This window comes from Fonsecaea pedrosoi, assembly GCF_000835455.1.
Source record: "Fonsecaea pedrosoi CBS 271.37 unplaced genomic scaffold supercont1.4, whole genome shotgun sequence".
In the NCBI taxonomy this organism is placed as follows: Eukaryota; Fungi; Ascomycota; class Eurotiomycetes; order Chaetothyriales; family Herpotrichiellaceae; genus Fonsecaea; species Fonsecaea pedrosoi.
Window position 1 is genome coordinate 2,342,754 of NW_013550612.1, and position 17,732 is coordinate 2,360,485.

Consider the following 17,732-nt stretch of genomic DNA (forward strand, 5'->3'; position numbering starts at 1 on the left):
TCGCTGCAACGTTCTGTAAAGCACCTTCTGGTACAGGAGACCTTTAAATACTCGCTCTCAGCACGTAGAAAAAAGATGGGCATCTCAATGTTTGGGCCTCCAGCGCCCATTGACCCGTCATACGAACCGTCCGTCTCCATAACTTCGATCCCTGCGAGCGCCCCGATCGATGAGATCCTGGGTGTACTCGAGCGGGACGGGGGCGTGATCCTGACGGGATTCGCCACGGCTGAAGACATGGCCGCCGTGGACCGCGACGTCGAGGCCCATCGCGCACAAACCCGGTCGACCGAGAAGAGCGCACTGCACATCATCCCCAAGGAAACGCTGGCCATCCCGGGCCTGGTCGGCAAGTCTGCGACCATGGCCAAGATCTGTGCTGAATCGCCCGTGCTCGAGGAACTGCGGACGTCGATCCTGCAGGAGAAATTCAAGGTGATCCGCGAGGAGATTGTCGAGGAAAACACCATCGACCCGCTGCTGAGCATCAGCATCACCTTCTACATCGGCCACGGGGCGCCTCGACAACGGCTGCACCGAGACGACAACGTGCACGGGATCCGACACGGCGGAGAAAGCTTTGACCTCAAAAAGGCCAGCCAGTTTGGATGTCTGATCGCCGGGTCGAGGACGACGCGACAGAACGGAGCCACCATGTTCGTGCCAGGATCTCACAAATGGGACGATACCCGACGTCCAAGGACGGACGAGGTATGCTTTGCCGGTAAGTCTCCCCCTCCCTCTTGAAAAGCCCCTGCAATTCTAATCCCCCATCGTGGTCCCTTGGTCTGGTGTGAGCTGATGATGTTGTTATTGTTGTCGCATGAAAAGAAATGGAACCGGGCTCCGCCTTGATCTTCCTGGCATCCTGCTACCACGGGGGCGGCCACAACTCGCTCCCCGGCGAGGTGCGCAAGGTCCACGGCCTGTTCTTCATCCGGGGCAACATGCGCACGGAAGAGAACCAATTCCTGGCGGTGCCGAGGAGCAAAGTACTCACCATGAGCGACAAGATGCTCTCACTGCTGGGGTACAAGAAGCCAACGACGGTGCTGGGGGTCGTCGACAACGAGGATCCGTCGTTGGACTTGCAGTCTGTCTTTGAAAAGGCGAACCGATAGTGTCTTCTGTTGCCATGACAGTGAGTCATTAGATCCTCACATGGAGGGGTCCGGACAGTCGTTCGTTGTGTGCTAGACCACCTCTTCTACCTCTCCCACTCCCAGCCTTGACATTAAATGGAAAGACGAGGGTCATCCAGACGATCAAACTCCCGACACGGACCTAGCATGGTTTCCTCCATCACCGTTAATACGTCAGTACGCCACTAGCCACTCCCCTCTATTATCCATGCCCTCCCAGCAGATTACAGAGTACCATTCTATATCTGCCTCCCTGCCCTACATAGATACGAGTAAATATTCTTTGTCGATAAGCTCCCAGCTCCTGATCCGATATCACTGAGATAACGACAAAAGTTCCAAATTATCAATCTACCGTATTGACCGAAAAAGTGCGAGGCAGGCTGTTTACAGATGCAGTAACAAAGTCCCGACCCCAGTCTCTTCACCCATAAATCTCACCTCTTTATAGGAAATCGTGCCGTGTTTCTTCGCCAGTTTTACCGTTAGGTTGCCGTTGGACTGTTTGATAACATCTTACTACCGTTATAAGGGGTAAAACAAGGGGGGATATGTGAATCTATGTCGGATCCCTTCCCGAGGGTGTTACATGGAGACCGGAGGAGGCGTTTCTTGTTTATAAAGGACATGTCGTTGTCCCACACGCCGGGCAGAATGGGTCGCCCATCCACCACTACTCGGCACTACGGGTAGTAGCATATTTGTTGCTTCTCAGAAGAAAAGAAGACATGGAGGCCAAAATGGCAGAGTCCAAGGAGATCTCTCAGGAGGTGCTCGAGTTGCAGCTCAGCCCCAGCGGCGGGCGGCTCGGACAGGTCGAGAATGTCGACAACCTCCGTCGGTCGTTGCGCAACCGTCAGATCCAACTCATTGCCATTGGAGGCACGATTGGGACGGCGCTCGTGAGTTCGCTCTTTTCTTCCATCTGGGTCACCCGGTCCTCGAAGGGCGTCGGTGTCGTATCCGTATAGAGTATGGAGTTGACTCGAGAGATCCGCAGTTCGTCAGTATCGGATGGGCCCTGCTCGAGGGCGGTCCCGGGTCGATGCTCATCTCGTTCCTCTTCTATTCCTGTGTCATCGGGTGTATCAACAGCAGTCTCGCCGAAATGACCGTCTACATGCCCGTGTCTGGCTCCTTCATCCGGTTCGCTGGAAAATGGGTCGACGACTCATTCGGCTTTGTGGCAGGCTGGAACTTTTTCCTCTACGAAGCCATCCTGATCCCCTTTGAGATCTCGGCCCTCAACCTCGTCCTGACCTTCTGGAGGGACGACATCCCCGTGTGGGCCGTCTGCCTGGCCTGCATCACGCTGTACGCCGTCATCAACATCTTCGCGGTCCGCTGGTTCGGTGAGGCCGAGTTCTGGCTGTCCATGGGCAAGGTGTTTCTGGTCTTCATCTTGTTCTTCTTCACCTTCGTCACCATGGTGGGCGGCAACCCGAAGCACGACGCGTACGGGTTCCGGTATTGGAACAGTCCGGGCGCTTTTGCGGAGTACATCACCACCGGAGCGCTGGGGAGGTTCGAGGGTTTCTTGGGATCCCTGTTCGTGGCGGCATTCACCGTCTGCGGCCCAGAGTATATCGCCATGGTGTCGGCAGAGGCGGTCTATCCCCGTATCACCATCAAGGCGGCATTCAAGACAGTGTAAGTTGGGTTTTCTCCTCTCTCATGGACGAGTCACTTACCGCAGCAGATACTGGCGATTCGGCTGCTTCTTCATCCTGGGAGCCATCTGTGTCGGGATCGTCCTCCCGTACGATAGCGCGACACTGGTCCACGTTCTCACCACGCAGGGCGGCTCCACTGGCGCATCGTCCCCGTATATCATCGCGATGCAGAATCTCGGCATCACGGGGCTCCCTCACCTGGTCAACGCACTGCTACTGACCAGCATCTTCTCCGCGGGCAACTCGTACTGCTACATGGCGACGCGGTCGTTGTACAGCCTCTCGCTACAGGGCCAGGCGCCCCGGTTCCTCCAGGCGACGACGGCGAGCGGCGTGCCGTACTGGTGCTTCGCCGTCACCATGGTGTTTCCCTTCCTGAGCTTCTTGCAGGTCAGCAACGGGTCGGCGACGGCCATCAAGTGGCTGGTCAACCTGGTCACGGCGTCGCAGGTGCTCAACTACGTCTTCATGGGGACAACGTACCTGTTTTTCTACCGCGCCCTGAAAGCCCAGGGGGTTGACCGCAGAACACTTCCGTATCGAGGTACGTATGCCCTTGACAGATCAGACCAGACCAGACCAGATTTCATTCAATCTCAACCCTTTCTCCCCTCCCCTTTCAAGACATCATGTCGCTGACCCCATCCCCTCATTGTCGGGTCCTCCAGGCTGGTGTCAACCCTACCTCAACTGCTTCGGCCTGGTCTTCGTGACCATCATCGTCGTCCTGCAAGGCTACACGGTCTTCCTCCCCGGATCGTGGGACATCGGCACCTTCTTCACCTACTACACCATGATCTTCGTCTGCATGGTCCTCTACATCGGGTGGAAGGTGATCAAGCGGACCAAAGTCGTGCAGCCGCACCTGGCCGACCTCGTCTGGGACAAGCCCGTCATCGACGCCTACGAGCAGAGCATCGACCCGCCGCTGGGACTGTGGGAGGATATCTGGGTGTCGGTGCTGGACACGCTCAAGATCAGGAGCAAGAAACTCACAGAGGGGGCGGATGTATGAAAAATAACAACAACAACAAGGAGGCTTTGTGTATGCACGTAAGTAGGTATGCTTGGTGGTCGAAAGCTGTGTCTGCAGTAAATATGTGCCGAGTATGTGTACATGGCAATCAAAATCAAATATAAGGGGATGGATAACCCAAGCTACCGAAGATTCTGTTGGCCCTTTAGTCGGCCAGCGCGGTTTGCGCGTAGGTATGCATTACTTGTCTCAAGCCTAAAACTTTGTGCGGCCTTCGTCAAGGGTATTCGCCCGACGATGAAATGGTCGAAGGTCATGTACGTGCACACCAGCAGCCACCAACCAACCCAGACTCCTTGAAGGCGGGTAGGTGCTCCGAGACGATCCAGGGTCGATGGCAAACCGCCGGGCAGCAATAAAGAGCACCAATCTACCCATGTATCTCGAACATTATACCTGCTATAAATCAAGAGCTTGTGGACAATCTTGAGGCACCTCCAACTAATGTAATATCCTCATCTTCATGTATACCAGACCATCAAAAACTGCCAGCCACTGGGTAGGACATCGGCACAGTCGGTGTGAGCTCAAGTCAATACTTAAGTCAGTGTTGATAACGGTGGCGGAGGTCACGATAGAGGCGTAGTGGGGGAGGACGAATATGATTTGCGTCGTAGATTTATGTAGGACAAGTGCCATGGTCCAGCCAGAGAGGCCTTGTCGGACCGTGAGAAGGTCTGTGCTTCGAGGTCTGTCATTGAGGTCACGTCTCAGTCCAGCTTAAGGGGATGATGGGATCAGCATCGTCCGACTTCCAGAGTCGACTGCGTTTTAAGCAAGCAGTAGAACCGGCGAGGATAGCAGGGTTCGTCGAAGACACGAGAGTGAGACCTGCCTTGGTTAAATGTGACGAGAGACTGGAATTAGGCGGGCCAGCTTTCTCTCGTCTCGTGGCGTCGTGACATCCAAGCACTCACCAGGCTGCTGTCGGTTCTGCCTCACAATTAACAGGCAGCAATCCTGAGAGATCGCGTGAGTGCGACGCGATGGTGGAGGAGCGGTGAATTGGGCGGTGAGGGCGAGCAGACGCTGCGGCAAGACCGCGAGCCCAGCTTCATCATCAAATCTGAATGCAAGTGTCCACGCCAAAGGCACACATTCACCTCTTTTCGAGGACCAAGTTTCAACTCTTCTCCAAGGCTTTGCGCAAGGCAAAGAAAACCATGATGAAAAGTGATTGTTTCGCATCACAAGGCGGCAGTGTGAGGCCTCGGACACGGTGCTTGAGACGCTCCATGCAAGCACGGAGAGACTCAAGCAACGTGCAAAAATAAATTTAATCAAAGTTAGACACACGTGGTGTCGTTTCAGAGATTAAACTGAAAAGAACAGATACTACACTTGATCTAAGCCAGTTGGCAAAGCTGAGAGACAACAATTAGCACAGACGATCAAAGTGTAGGGGGGAGGAGTAATGGTACTCACAGAGCTGAGGAAAGGAAAAGAAAAAGAGAAGGGGATAAAGGGAGAGATGGAGGTTTAAGTAGTCGGGAGACGAGGGCGGTTGGTGCCAAGACCTCGAGATTTTTGATCAGTTAGCACGGCACTAGTCACTTTAGTGGTCGCTAAGATCAACTAGCGCCGCTGGTGCCTGGTTTTCTGCCAAGCACAACATAGTCAAGTGCCAAGCCGACTCTGAACGCAGTTCTCCCACCTCGCAGAAATAGCAAGTTAGGCGTACAAGAAAGGTACGTACCTGGGAGTTACAGAAAACCGAAGCGCATCAGATGTTCATGCTCTATCACCCGTTCTCACTGCGTTCAATTGCTCGACAGCAAACAGCGCTATAGATGATGTAGACGATGCCTTCGTCGATGGTAAGGCCTTATGCCCTCGTCCCTTGCCCATTGACTCTCTCGTACTATCCATCTACAAAGGATGCCTGCATGTATTGCCTTCAACTTGTCTATCACTTCAAACCGGCGTCGCCATCATGAGCCCTTCAGTCCCGAAACTTCCCTCTGCCCTGGTGAATAAGATCGCCTCACACACAGGCCCAATTAATGCCATTACTTTCTCCTCCCTCGGCGGCACCTATATCCTTACGGGCAGCTCAGACCGACAAGTTCACCTCACCCGCACCGAGCCCTCCAAGCCTGACAACCCTTCGTCTACACCGATCCAGAAGTACTCGGCGCATGGCTACCCCATTCTCGATATCGCTTGTGCACAGGACAACCAGACCTTTGCATCCGTTGGCGGTGACCGCGCCGTATTTCTCTGGGATGTCCAGGCTGCGGACGGCACGCTGAGACGATTTGGGAACAACACCACACAGGGACATACCAGTCGGATCACAAGCGTAGCTTTTGCTGGAGACGGCGACAGCGTGCTCGTCAGCGGGAGTGATGACACAAGCGTCAGATTGTGGGACGTCAAGAGTCGGGATGCACGGCCACTGATGGTTCTCGAAGAGGCCAAAGATGGCATTTCGAGTGTCGTGGTACCCGAGAACGGACACGAGATTGTCGCTGCGAGTATAGACGGCAGGGTACGATCCTACGACATCCGCACGGGCAGAGTGACCGTGGATGTAATGCCCGGAAGCGTGACCAGTCTGGACCTCTCGAGAGACGCTAAAACAGTGCTTGTGGGTTGTCTGGACGGGAGGATTCGGTTAATGGATCGAGGAGACGGAACATGCTTGAGGGCTTTCCCTCCCGAAGAAGCCACGGACGGGTACAAGAACGAGAACCTCAGATTGCGGAGCTGTCTCGGAGCCAACGACGGCTTGGTACTGAGCGGAAGCGAGAGCGATGGCACCGTACGCGCCTGGGATGTTCTCTCCGGCAAGGCCGTTGGCAAAGTCCACCTCAGTGACTCTGACAGGGTAGTGAGCGTCGTGACATGGAGAGGAGGCAGCCAGGCGCAAGCGCGACAGAGTCTTTGGGCCGGCGGAGGCGCTGATGGTGTAGTCAAGATCTACGGCGCTGGATAAGAGGGAAGCGATACATGTATGTGTATAGCATGATACATTTATGCTAGCTGAAAGCAGGCAACTTTGCGGACCCCTCTCTCTCTCTCTCGCTCTCTCCGAGTCTCCCTCCCTCCCTCCGAGATCTCATGCCCTTCCCACGTGAAATACCCTTTCCATCTCCCCACAACACCATCGAGCCCAAGCAAGGCCCGAGCAACTAAAGGCGCAGAGAAGACGCAGACAGCACAGAGAAGAAGAATAGAGACGCCCACAAACAGAACTTTTCCACACATTCTCAAAAGAAGCCAAATCCGAATCGTAAGCGCAATCGCTATCACATCCCACCCCATCCCATCCCATCCCATGCATACATTCATGCTGCAGTACCAATCGAACGACCGATCTCTTACCAGACCGACCGAGTACATATGTACCTCACTCATCCATATCGAATTCGGAATCGGAATTATAATCGAGGATGACATGAATGTATATATATGTGTCTCTTTTTTCCACTTTTGTCCTTTTCACCTTTCACTTTTCCCCGAGTCCCCGAGTCCCCGTGTCCCATGCATGAGTTTCTGCCCTAGGTCCGTCATCCCCTCGTGTCGAAACACACCCAAACTTGATTGCTTTTTTGCCTTCCCCGGTATAATGCTATTGCTGATGTTGATGCTGATTTTGATGCTGATGCAGGTGCAAGTCGTACTCGTTTTGTGCTCGTTCGTGCTCGTAGTAAGTAGTGAGCGCAACTTGATAATCGTAGGTGATTTTTTCGGTTTTGGTTTCGGTGTTTCCAGTCAGCCCCCCCAGGGAGGATCACAAAGGGTTATTTCTTCATTGCACTTCCAATGACACACACACACACACACACACACACACACACACACATGTGTGCTCTTCCTCGCAATCTCTCCATGTGTGTATGTGTTGTATGTGTGCATGCATGTGTAACCTTACCAGCCTGACCGTTGCGTAACAGGAAGCAGGCCCATGACATACGCCACGATCGTCATGTTTATTCACGCTTGTGGATCGCGACGCACTCATACTCGCACTCGCTCGCTCAAGCACTCTCCTCCTCCACGACCCTCATCATGCCATATTCGAGGGCCTCGAGGGCCTCTTCGAGCTGGGACGCGCGGACGATGACGGTGCCTGCTCTGGCGGTGCTGAGGAAGCCGATCTCGACGGGTTCGTCGCGCGGGCCAATCTCGATCGCCGTCGTCGTGCCGCTGCCGCTCAAAGTGACCTGTCCGTCTGGAAGATCGGTGCTTCCCTGGGCGAGGCGGCCAGCCACGCCACAGACAATGCCCGTGGCGTCGAGCGGGAGGTCGCGCAGGTCCAGCGTGATGGGGATCAGGGCGTCTTCGGCGGATTTGGCGCCTAGGAGCGACCCGCCTAGGCGGTCGAGCAGGCGATGTTCCAGGAGCACCGAGATGGGTTCGTCCGAGGTGATGGTCAGGGAGAGGAATTTGGCGCCAAAGTCCAGGTCGGCGCCGGACGCTGGTGGCGGCGGTGGCGGCGTGCTCAGACTCAGTCCGGCTGCCGATATCGTCGTGGCCGTGACCGATATCGACGAAGGCGTCGTCGTGGGTGCCGCGGTCGCCAGCAGGACTTGGAGGAGGTCGTCCTTGAGCCGCTCGTCGCTGGCCTTGCTGTACTCGCGGCTGCCGGCGCAGTTGGCCAGACGGATCTTACGGTCGACAAGAGGCCGGATGTTGTTCCGCTGGAGCTTTCGGAACGTCCGCACTTGGAGCTCAGGGATGTCCTTGGCTGGCGGGGTCGGGGGAGCCGACCTGTCGAAGAATGGTGACGCAGGCGGCCTCGCGCCGCCCTGGAGCAAGGTGGGAGATGACGGCGAGAGTTGTGACACAAAGGCGTCGGCGGTCTTGGAGAAGACGAATCCTCGCTGTTGAAGCGCGGTGGTGACGGTGCCTCGCGCCCGGAAGGGAACAAGAATATAGTCGGAGAAATACGTCGTGATGAAGAAAATGCTTCTGCAAGTGTGATTCCAGAGTCAGTCCCATGATCACAAGGCATCGACATCCAACCAAGATGTCGGGGCGAAAAGGCTCACATTCCAGCCATTGCCAATGGCGACGTCAGTTCCAACACCCTCTGGCCGGCGTCAAGGCCTTGCCCGTCGACTTGGATGACTGTATAGTCTTCGTTTCCGATCTGGATTTCCCCCGTCGACTTCCCCTTCTTGTTGCCGGCGTGAACATTGTTGAGGACATCGGCAATCGGGCGCACGAATCGGTCAGCGAGGTATCTCGAGCATATGATGGAGCATTCAATGGCCGTGATGGAGATGTTGAGAAAGTCATGGCGGTTGGTCCACGAAATCTTTGCGGCGTCCTCGTCGTGGTCCTCTCCAAACAGCAGCCGGAGAATAGGCTGAAGGGTCAAGGCGTACAATTCAATGGGAATATGGATCAGCGCGAGATGTGCTTCCTGAACCCGCAAGCGGTGGACGGAGAGTTAGAAAACGTGATGGACAATAACTCAGGCCCAGCCTGATGCCTGCCAGCCCTGTGTACACACACATAACCGGAGCGGCAGCCGGAAGAACTCACCAAGAATGATATCTGAGCTGAGATCAGGTTCATCGAGTCCGTCATGTTTGATGTTGTCTCAACGCCAACACTACGCGGGAATACTGATGGGCTGAAAACAATGAATACAGGCACTCCGACGACAGGTTGTAGGCAACCCTTCGAAGAATGAGGCTTGGGCCTGACTGGTCGGATCGTGTCTGGCCCAATGGGGCTTCGCAGTGGCGGAGCCTTCTTTCGGAGCCTTTTCCCAGGATTGAATATCCCTTCCTGGACTTGGAGAAACAGAGGTTGCCTTGGCCAGAGCCCGCCGTGGGTAGAGCTTTACTTGACAACCGAAGGAGATCGACAGAAAGTCATGATTACAATCGCCATCATGGTTTGAGGTAGGACCAAAGGCTCAATAGGAAAAGAGACAGTAAAGGAAAGGAGGTGATGCCCACCAAGTCAGATGATGAAAGAAATGGAGCTGTCTATCACTGCAACAAAGAAAAAGTGAAAAGCGTGATGCTGGCCCGAACCGCTGCATAAAGCTGATTGGTAAAGGAATGGCAGCGGAGCCAATCTGTGATTAGGTCTCATGAGATAACAAGTGTGGGAGAGCTGCGAACTCTTCCCATGTCAATAGGCTTGGTGATCTGTATCACGGATCTCTGGGAGTCTTGGGGGCTGATAATAGAGTCACACAGCATGATTTGTGTGTCGGGTCTTGCTCTCCGCATCCTAACCAGGCAGGAAGAAGAAAATCCCAAAGACTAGCATACAACGGAGCGAGTCGAATGGCTTCAGCGAGGTCTATCAATGTCGAAGCTTCGGGGTCATGTGTTGTGGCCGCGCTTTCTTACTTCGGCAACGGTTTGGGAGTGGCACGGCAGTAGTTCATCGTGGATTGAGATTGTGGGGATGGTGGCATCATAGTTCTTGTTTGGAACATAGAAAACGTGTCTGACCCTCGATAGCGTGGGGGTAGCAAGCGCATTCGGCTGAGGGGTTCGACGGGCAAATCTGACGTGGTCCAAGACTCGGACGTGGAGAGCCAGCCAGGAACACAATGGGGACTGTGTCGAATCAGCTTGAACAAGAGCCACCGGTAACAGATAGGGGTCACAATCTCCTAGAACCCAGCGAGAGAGAGATGCAATCCAAGTGGAAGAATTCGGGGATGAGTGTAAACCTTTGGCGACAACAACGCCCCTCGGCGAAAGCATATAAGCACAAGGCGGGGCCTTTCCACCAGCTCGCCGAAGCTAGAACAGGGAAAACAGGTCCCTGATGCTCCGTAGTTAGTAAGGCAAATGGGTCGTCGGATGACGTGCATCGTCTGTTGCGCAAGCGTCCGTCGGAAAGGGACAATCATCCAGGGTGAAACAGGAACATGGCAGAGGGACAAGCAAACAAAGGACAAAAGGGTCCAGGTGGAAACGCTGCATGATAGCCCTGGTTGTTGAGAGTCTTCCCACCTATGGCTTTTCTTCGGCTGGGCCGCGTTTCTTTCAGGCGATTGTTTCCGCAACCTCGTATTCTCGACGCTTTTCATTCGAGCATGTGGCAGTTGTACTGATCGACTTGGACGAGTGCCGGATCCATCGAAATTGCGGGCCTGTGTCATTGCTTGCAAGGATCGCTAGCCTTGCTCGGAAACACCCAATCGCCCGTGGATACCGTCCGGACCATATCGTTCAACTGGAGCGATAACATCGGCTTCCTCCGTGTGACTGAATCCCTTTACTCACTAATATCTCTAGCAACCCCAACTCGACTCACCACATGCCATCGAAGAGAAAATCATACACCTGCCTAAGACCGAGGACCGTTTTGCTAATCATACAGGGTTACAGCGCCAGTAGGCAGAGTCAACTCACACTCCTCCACGCGGCGTTGCACCTCGTCCTCCCCTAGACGTACCACCTCGTCCTCGACCACGACCCCGTGGGGTGGCAGGCTGATTCAAGCTTGCAGGTGGAGGAACATTGTTCTGCGATTTCGGCCGGAAATTAGGATTGTTCTGGACAACTCCAGTTTGAGCGTCTCCTCGATCCACGATAGTGTATCCTCCTCGAGCACTGACATGACCCATCGATGCACGACCACCACGACCATGTTGGCCATTCGTCGCATTACCCCGGTGACCGTTGGCAGGTGAGCCAGACATGTTCCGGATTGGCATGGAAGTTCCGGTCAACTGGCCTCGACCGCCAGATGCATGGCCAGATACAGCTCCACGCCACGTACCCCGCAATGCTGGAGGTGTCCCGGCTGGACGTAATTGACCCGAGCCTCCGATGCCAGGTTGGCCATAACCGGCCACGGTGAGAGGCGAGTGCCCTGTGCCATTGGTTTGTCGGTTTGCGCTTGCCTTTGACGAAGCAAGCACTTGTCGATTGCTGAGGTTCAAAACAGACCATGTCGGCACGGTGGATCCCCGGAATGGTGAGCAGCGGTCTCCCAACGATGTCCCACTCATAAAAGAGACGTCGAAGACAACATCAAGCCAGGTTTCCCTTGTGGTTTGGGTCAGACCGACAACAGTTCCCTTGGAGGCAATCGGGACTTTGCCCGAGTCAGCCACGTAAATCACCCTGTCTCCGAGACTAAATCTTTGATTTCCAAGACGCCATTGCGCATCCGAGGGCTTCAAAAGCGCATTTCGAGGGACTCCTCCAATGGTTTTGTTGTACGGAGCAGGCTCTGAGCGAAGTGCTTCGTCCGCAGCTTGCTCGATGCGCTTCACAATCTCTGAATCCAATTGCTCGGCTTCGAGCGGGACTTTCTCGAAGCTCTTTGACTCAATCTCTTTCAACCATGCTTGAATCTCTTTCACTTTTTCTTTGGCCTGCTGTTCATCGCCAGGAAAGTATGCTGTCGCAGGCAACATGTCCCCTTGCGGGTTCTTGTGGATGCCGGCAATGAACTGCGGAAATCGTATCATGTATTGTTGAATCAGTTCAACAGCCGCTCGACTGAACTCCCATCCGCTCTGGCCTTTGCGCGAGTAGCCGAGAACTTTGAGCTTTTTGGCTTCAAACTTGAGATTTAGGCCCAGGTTCACTCTGGAGTCATCTACTGTGATCGAAAATGACGAGGTGATCTTTGCTAGTGCCAGAGGATTCAAGCCGAGGCTCTGGGCAACCTGGTACGAAGGTGTATATGGTGACAACCTTTCTGCCTGCCGGGCAATATCGCGTCCAAACTCCACCTGACGTGCTTTCGAGAGCGCAATCAAACATTTTGCTTTGCCGTTCTCATGGCCGATGACACTGACAGGGCGTCCATAAGCATAATCTCCAAGGAAGAAGGCGTTAGTACCGTCTGGGAATTCTTCTTCGATGGGTCGAGCCGCTTGCTCAATGAAACGAACATCCTCGCTGATCACATTTTCCACTATAAGCTGAGTCGCATGGATGGTGTCGAGGCCTGGAAGCTCGGCAAATTCCTTGACAGTGGATCCGTCGTCCAGTTTCTTGAGGCCCTTGAGCATCTCGACGTGGACCAGAGATTCAACTTCGCCAATCAACATTCCGAGTCTCTTGCTGTAGAACTTCTCAATTCGATCTGCCTTCTTCCGGAACTGGTCGATTTCGTTTCCAGAGTGCTCGATCGCCCTGATCTGATGAGGCACGCTTGTCCCATCATCCGCCATGACATAGTCGAAAAGTTCGTCCGAAACTTTGACAATCTTTGCTTCTTGTAAGAACGGATATCCAACATAGACACGCCTGTCCAAAAGGACCTTGGCATACTCCACTTTGGTTCGCGTTTCGGTATCTGATAAGGTGACGATCATACTCTCATTGCGGCTGTCTTGCTGGAAGACGTTCACGCCGTGGAATCCCAACGAGCCGGTAAATGGCAGCGTCTTCAAACTCGGAAAGCCAGCCAAAGCTGCGATACCAAGTTTGACTCCTTCCACCAGACCCACATACGGCTCCAGCCCGTCCATTGTCGGAAGCTCAAATTCATTTTGGATGCAGTGACAATGCGGCAGATCTGGGAAGATTCCGACAAATGATGAAGGATAAGTGTAGTCGACCTCTGGAGAATACGTGAATTTCAAGCTCACTCCAAAGTCATTGCGGAGGCGTTCGTCTTCGGTAAGCAGAGCATCTTTAGAAGCCATAGCATCTAGAAGCCGCCGCTCGTCAATGAATGGAATCTTGACCACAGCTTCCCATTCCTGTTTCTTGCCATTCATATCCAGTGCAAAATCTCGGGGATAGAAATCGATGATGGGTGAATCTTTTGATGTCATCAACTCGTGATAAACTTCTGGGACAATTTTCTTGCTTCGATCCGGAAGAACGCCCATCAGCTGCTGAAATGGCCGGAAAGGTTGACCGAGTTTGAAGTTCATATCCGCGCCCAGACCTCTCTTGACGTCCGAAATCATTGGTGAGTAGTGATATTGATAAAACCAAGGCCATGAAGCAACGCCACGATAATAGTAGAAAAGGACCCATTGCAATCCCTGTACGTAGTTTTCCGCCAATTTCCTTAAGCCCTCTTCGTTCTCAAGGCCCCAGCCGAACTTTTCCTTGTAGTATTGATCTTTCCATTCCTGAAACTTTTGGTCGTACTTCTTCTGCATGTCTTGTTGCGCTTGCTCGTCGGTGCTCTCTTCGACTTTCGCGTTCTCATATCTCTTCAAGACCCGCATTATGGCCAATTCCGACTCTTCGTCTTCTTCGTCCGACTCTGCCTGTGCGCCCTTGGAAGGGAATTCCAACTGAAGGAAGCGGTTGCCGTCGCTGTCTTCCTTTGTGGACCACTGCAAATTCAAGTCGGTGGCGAGTTGCTGGACAAATTTACGATCTCGTGCCGGAAGTGTGGAAGATAGTTTGAGTGGCTGTTTTGTCGCCGGGTCCTTGTTGACAGGTGATATAAAGTATTTCTTCACCTCCTTGAAGAGCTGCTTTTGTTCAGGAGAGATCCTGACAGGACCACGCGAAGTTGTCAGTGGCTCGTCTGCATTTTGACCATTCCGTTTCGCGTCGATCCATTTGGCGCCTGCGTATTCTGCCTCAAAGAAACGATTTTCTACCTCCGCCAACTCATCCAGGAGTACTCCCAACCGTTGGAGGTTGATGACACCATGTTCGTTAATGTAACCGCCCAATGTTGGGAGAATTTGTTTGTATTTTTGGAACATGAGTGCCAGTGCCCCTTCGTTGATATGCAGATTTGGCAAGTTGGGTAAGAAATCGTTTCCAACAAAGAAAGCCATTAAGATGAAGTCGTCGATGATTCGTTCCATATCATAATCAAATTCAAGAGCGCCCGGCTGCTTTAGCTCTTGGAACTCCAGCTCCAGGTATTCTCTGACAATGCAAAGATGCATGAGGTAGAAATTCTGATGCTCTAACTCCTTGGATTTCTTTTGTGACTGTCTTCCGAAAGTAACTTCCTCGCGAAGCAAGCAGAAGTGTGGGTCGTGGCTCAGCAGACCCAACATGATCAGATCAGCATCCAGCCCATACAAACAGTGACGTACATTGGGGTCGTAGTCAGGCTGCGCTTTGGCTTGTCGGATATACTCCATGATTTTGTGTTCCCCTTCTCCGGGAACTTCGTGACCGGACAACACGACCTCGACACCTTGCCAATCGACGTCTTCAGAGACCTTCTTGCTGATGAAATACTTGAGCTGTTTAGTAAGCCTGGCCATGAATTCTGTACCAGGGGTAATGCAATTGCTGTCAAACGGATCTTCCTTGGGCAACTCCACGCCTTCTTTGATTGCCTTTTCACGAGCCTTCTCTGCGTCGAGGGCGGTACGAAAGCGGCGAGAGCGCTGTTGATTCATCTTGGCCCGGGGTGCCACTCCATCGACGGCCATGAAAAACAGCTTTTTCGGTTTTATCTTGCCGAAAAGATGCTCTATATAGTTGAAGATGGCGATGAACATCTTGTCCTCCGTCATCCGGAAAGAAGGGGAGTCAGAGTCCTTGTGCGTACAATTGTGAATGATGCCATTCATATCGAGGTAAAGACAGTCGAATTCTGGAATGCGGTTCTCTGCGATCAGCTGTGAGATGGCAGGGTATCGCTCGCTGAGCCATCGGAAGAATTTTGGAACACCCATGGTGGCGGTGGGCGTAGAACCAAGCGACGTAGGTTGAAGTCGGTGAAAAAGAGGGTATACGAAGCTGCTACTTCTCGAATTTCACATGCGAAGGGCGCAGGTCGCAGATGCGCAGGGCTCAAGGCGCGTGTTCTACAGAAACCACCTCTACTTGAAGGTAAACGATGTTTATTGCGGGATTGATGATGAGTCGAGGCTGAATGTCGAGGATCTGGCGACGGCATCGCCACTTTTGCGGTCTTGGCGAGCTAGTCCTGTTTTGGCGGTTCACTTAACGCGTCGGTCCCAGTGCGTTTCTGAAGTCTGGAGACAGCGCGTCGCTTTGATCAAGAGCTTCAAAGAGCACAGAGAAGCGACACCGAACCTATAAGCCATCGGAGTGGCCTGCGCCACCTTTTCGTCCTGAGATCGCCTCCATCCCTTTCAGTTCACACACGCTCTCTTCTGACACAGACAAAATGGCGGAGGACGACGAGAACAGTAAGGCCGCATTATTCACAGCGCAGGTCTAGCTACTAACCAGCATTAAATGTCAAGTGAGCGACCAAGAGTTCAACAATGAAGACGCCGAGACCGAGCAGAAAATCATCAATGAAGAATACAAGACGTGGAAGAAGAACGCTCCTTTTCTCTATGATATGATCCTCAGTACGGCCCTGGATTGGCCTACCCTTACAACCCAGTGGTTCCCAGACGTCACGGCGTAAGAAACCTGCTCTCCTCGGCCATTGTGGTATTATGGCTAATGCGAACAGGGTACGCGACACCGACTACTCCAAACACCGTCTATTGATTGGCACACATACGGCTGAAGGCCAACCGAACTACCTAGAAGTGGCCAGCGTCCAACTGCCCAATCGCAAGAAACCAGATGTGAAAGACTACAATGAAGAGACAGGAGAAATCGGTGGATACGGTGGAGGATCAACAGGCAAAAATCAAATTGAAGTCAAGTTCAATATTGTCCAGAAGATTGATCACCCTGGCGAGGTCAACAAGGCACGATACCAGCCCGACAACCCGAACATTATCGCTACCATGTGCACGGACGGGCGAGTCATGATCTGGGACCGATCGAAGCTTCCTGGCCTGCCTTCAGGAAGACCTAATCCTACGATAGAGCTCAGTGGGCACACCAAGGAGGGCTACGGTCTCAGCTGGGATCCCTTCCACGCTGGTCAATTGGCCACGGCCAGCGAAGACTTTACAGTCCGACTTTGGGACATCACACAGGCCACTAAAACTAACAAGTTACTCAACGAGGCTCGTCGTTACACCCATCACTGGGGAATCGTAAATGATGTGCAATTCCATCCCCTCCTTCCAAATCTGGTGGGAACTGTCTCCGACGACCTCACCATGCAACTTTTGGATCTTAGACAAGGTGAAACTACCCGATCAGCTGCCAAGGGCGAGAACCAGCATCGGGATGCAATCAACGCCATTGCGTTCAACCTTTCAGTGGATACTGTGGTGGCCACTGGAAGTGCCGATAAGACCATTGCTCTATGGGATCTCCGAAATCTCAAGGACAAGCTGCACGTTCTCGAGGGGCACAAGGACAGTGTGACGACATTGGAATGGCATCCATTCGAAGAGTCGGTTCTGGCATCAAGCAGTTATGATCGAAGGATAATGTTTTGGGACTTGTCCAAAGTCGGCGAGGAACAGAATCCTGAAGATGGTGAAGACGGACCCCCCGAGCTTCTTTTCATGCACGGAGGACACACCAACCGGATCAGCGATTTCTCATGGAACAAAAACCTTCCCTGGGTGGTGTGCAGTGCAGCGGATGACAACTTGATCCAGGTGTGGAAGGTTGCAGAGGCTATTGTTGGTCCTGACGATGAAGATGTCCCAATGAATGAGCTGGAAGGGTGAACGAAATCAAGTATACTGATGACGAGAGTGTCTGGCTTAGGCTCTGCGGTCTGGAGTCAAAGCTGACAAGTGGAAAAATGGTGGTTTGGGTCGAGCCTGGAGCATTTCTGGTGTACCAATACCATCATTTGCATTGAGCGTGGTTTCGTTGCGGGCGCCCGTGGCTTTGCATACTGGGAATGGTCGAAGCATCGGACTATCGAGAGGGCAGAGCAAGGACCATGGGTGGACATTGCTAAGTCATTTCACAGGGAACCAGCACCATGAGACGCGATTCGGATGGCAAAAGCCACCAGAACGAATTGTTTAATCGGATTCTAGCAGCGTGGTACTCATATTGAAAGATCTAGAATATCGCTCGTACTTCGTCTACAGGTGGTGTGGCTGCGCACAGCGGAATCAGCCGTGCAGGCACATGGGGGGACCCTGCCCAATACAGATAACGA

The 17,732-nt window shown here is 53.2% G+C and overlaps 6 protein-coding genes across 6 annotated transcripts; 4 read left to right on the forward strand and 2 right to left on the reverse strand.

The window, feature by feature from the left end:
• Positions 1-75: 75 nt before the first annotated feature.
• Positions 76-1,121, forward strand: Z517_06651 (uncharacterized protein; the record flags this gene model as incomplete). Its single annotated transcript, XM_013428390.1, has 2 exons — positions 76-724; positions 832-1,121. The coding sequence occupies 2 exons, from the start codon at positions 76-78 to the stop codon at positions 1,119-1,121; spliced, it is 939 nt and encodes a 312-aa protein (XP_013283844.1).
• Positions 1,122-1,882: 761 nt separating this feature from the next.
• Z517_06652 (uncharacterized protein) lies at positions 1,883-3,830 on the forward strand (the record flags this gene model as incomplete). Its single annotated transcript, XM_013428391.1, has 4 exons — positions 1,883-2,044; positions 2,143-2,792; positions 2,842-3,359; positions 3,484-3,830. The coding sequence occupies 4 exons, from the start codon at positions 1,883-1,885 to the stop codon at positions 3,828-3,830; spliced, it is 1,677 nt and encodes a 558-aa protein (XP_013283845.1).
• Positions 3,831-5,784: 1,954 nt separating this feature from the next.
• Positions 5,785-6,789, forward strand: Z517_06653 (uncharacterized protein; the record flags this gene model as incomplete). The annotated part of the gene is made up of 1 exon (XM_013428392.1): positions 5,785-6,789. The coding sequence occupies one exon, from the start codon at positions 5,785-5,787 to the stop codon at positions 6,787-6,789; it is 1,005 nt and encodes a 334-aa protein (XP_013283846.1).
• A 1,045-nt stretch (positions 6,790-7,834) lies between these two features.
• Positions 7,835-9,392, reverse strand: Z517_06654 (uncharacterized protein; the record flags this gene model as incomplete). Its single annotated transcript, XM_013428393.1, has 3 exons — positions 7,835-8,768; positions 8,849-9,225; positions 9,348-9,392. 3 exons carry the CDS (start codon positions 9,390-9,392, stop codon positions 7,835-7,837), a joined length of 1,356 nt encoding a protein of 451 aa, XP_013283847.1.
• A 1,792-nt stretch (positions 9,393-11,184) lies between these two features.
• Z517_06655 (uncharacterized protein) lies at positions 11,185-15,405 on the reverse strand (the record flags this gene model as incomplete). Its single annotated transcript, XM_013428394.1, has 1 exon — positions 11,185-15,405. One exon carries the CDS (start codon positions 15,403-15,405, stop codon positions 11,185-11,187), a length of 4,221 nt encoding a protein of 1,406 aa, XP_013283848.1.
• Positions 15,406-15,863: 458 nt separating this feature from the next.
• Z517_06656 (histone acetyltransferase type B subunit 2) lies at positions 15,864-17,286 on the forward strand (the record flags this gene model as incomplete). The annotated part of the gene is made up of 3 exons (XM_013428395.1): positions 15,864-15,885; positions 15,943-16,108; positions 16,161-17,286. The coding sequence occupies 3 exons, from the start codon at positions 15,864-15,866 to the stop codon at positions 17,284-17,286; spliced, it is 1,314 nt and encodes a 437-aa protein (XP_013283849.1).
• Positions 17,287-17,732: the final 446 nt, after the last annotated feature.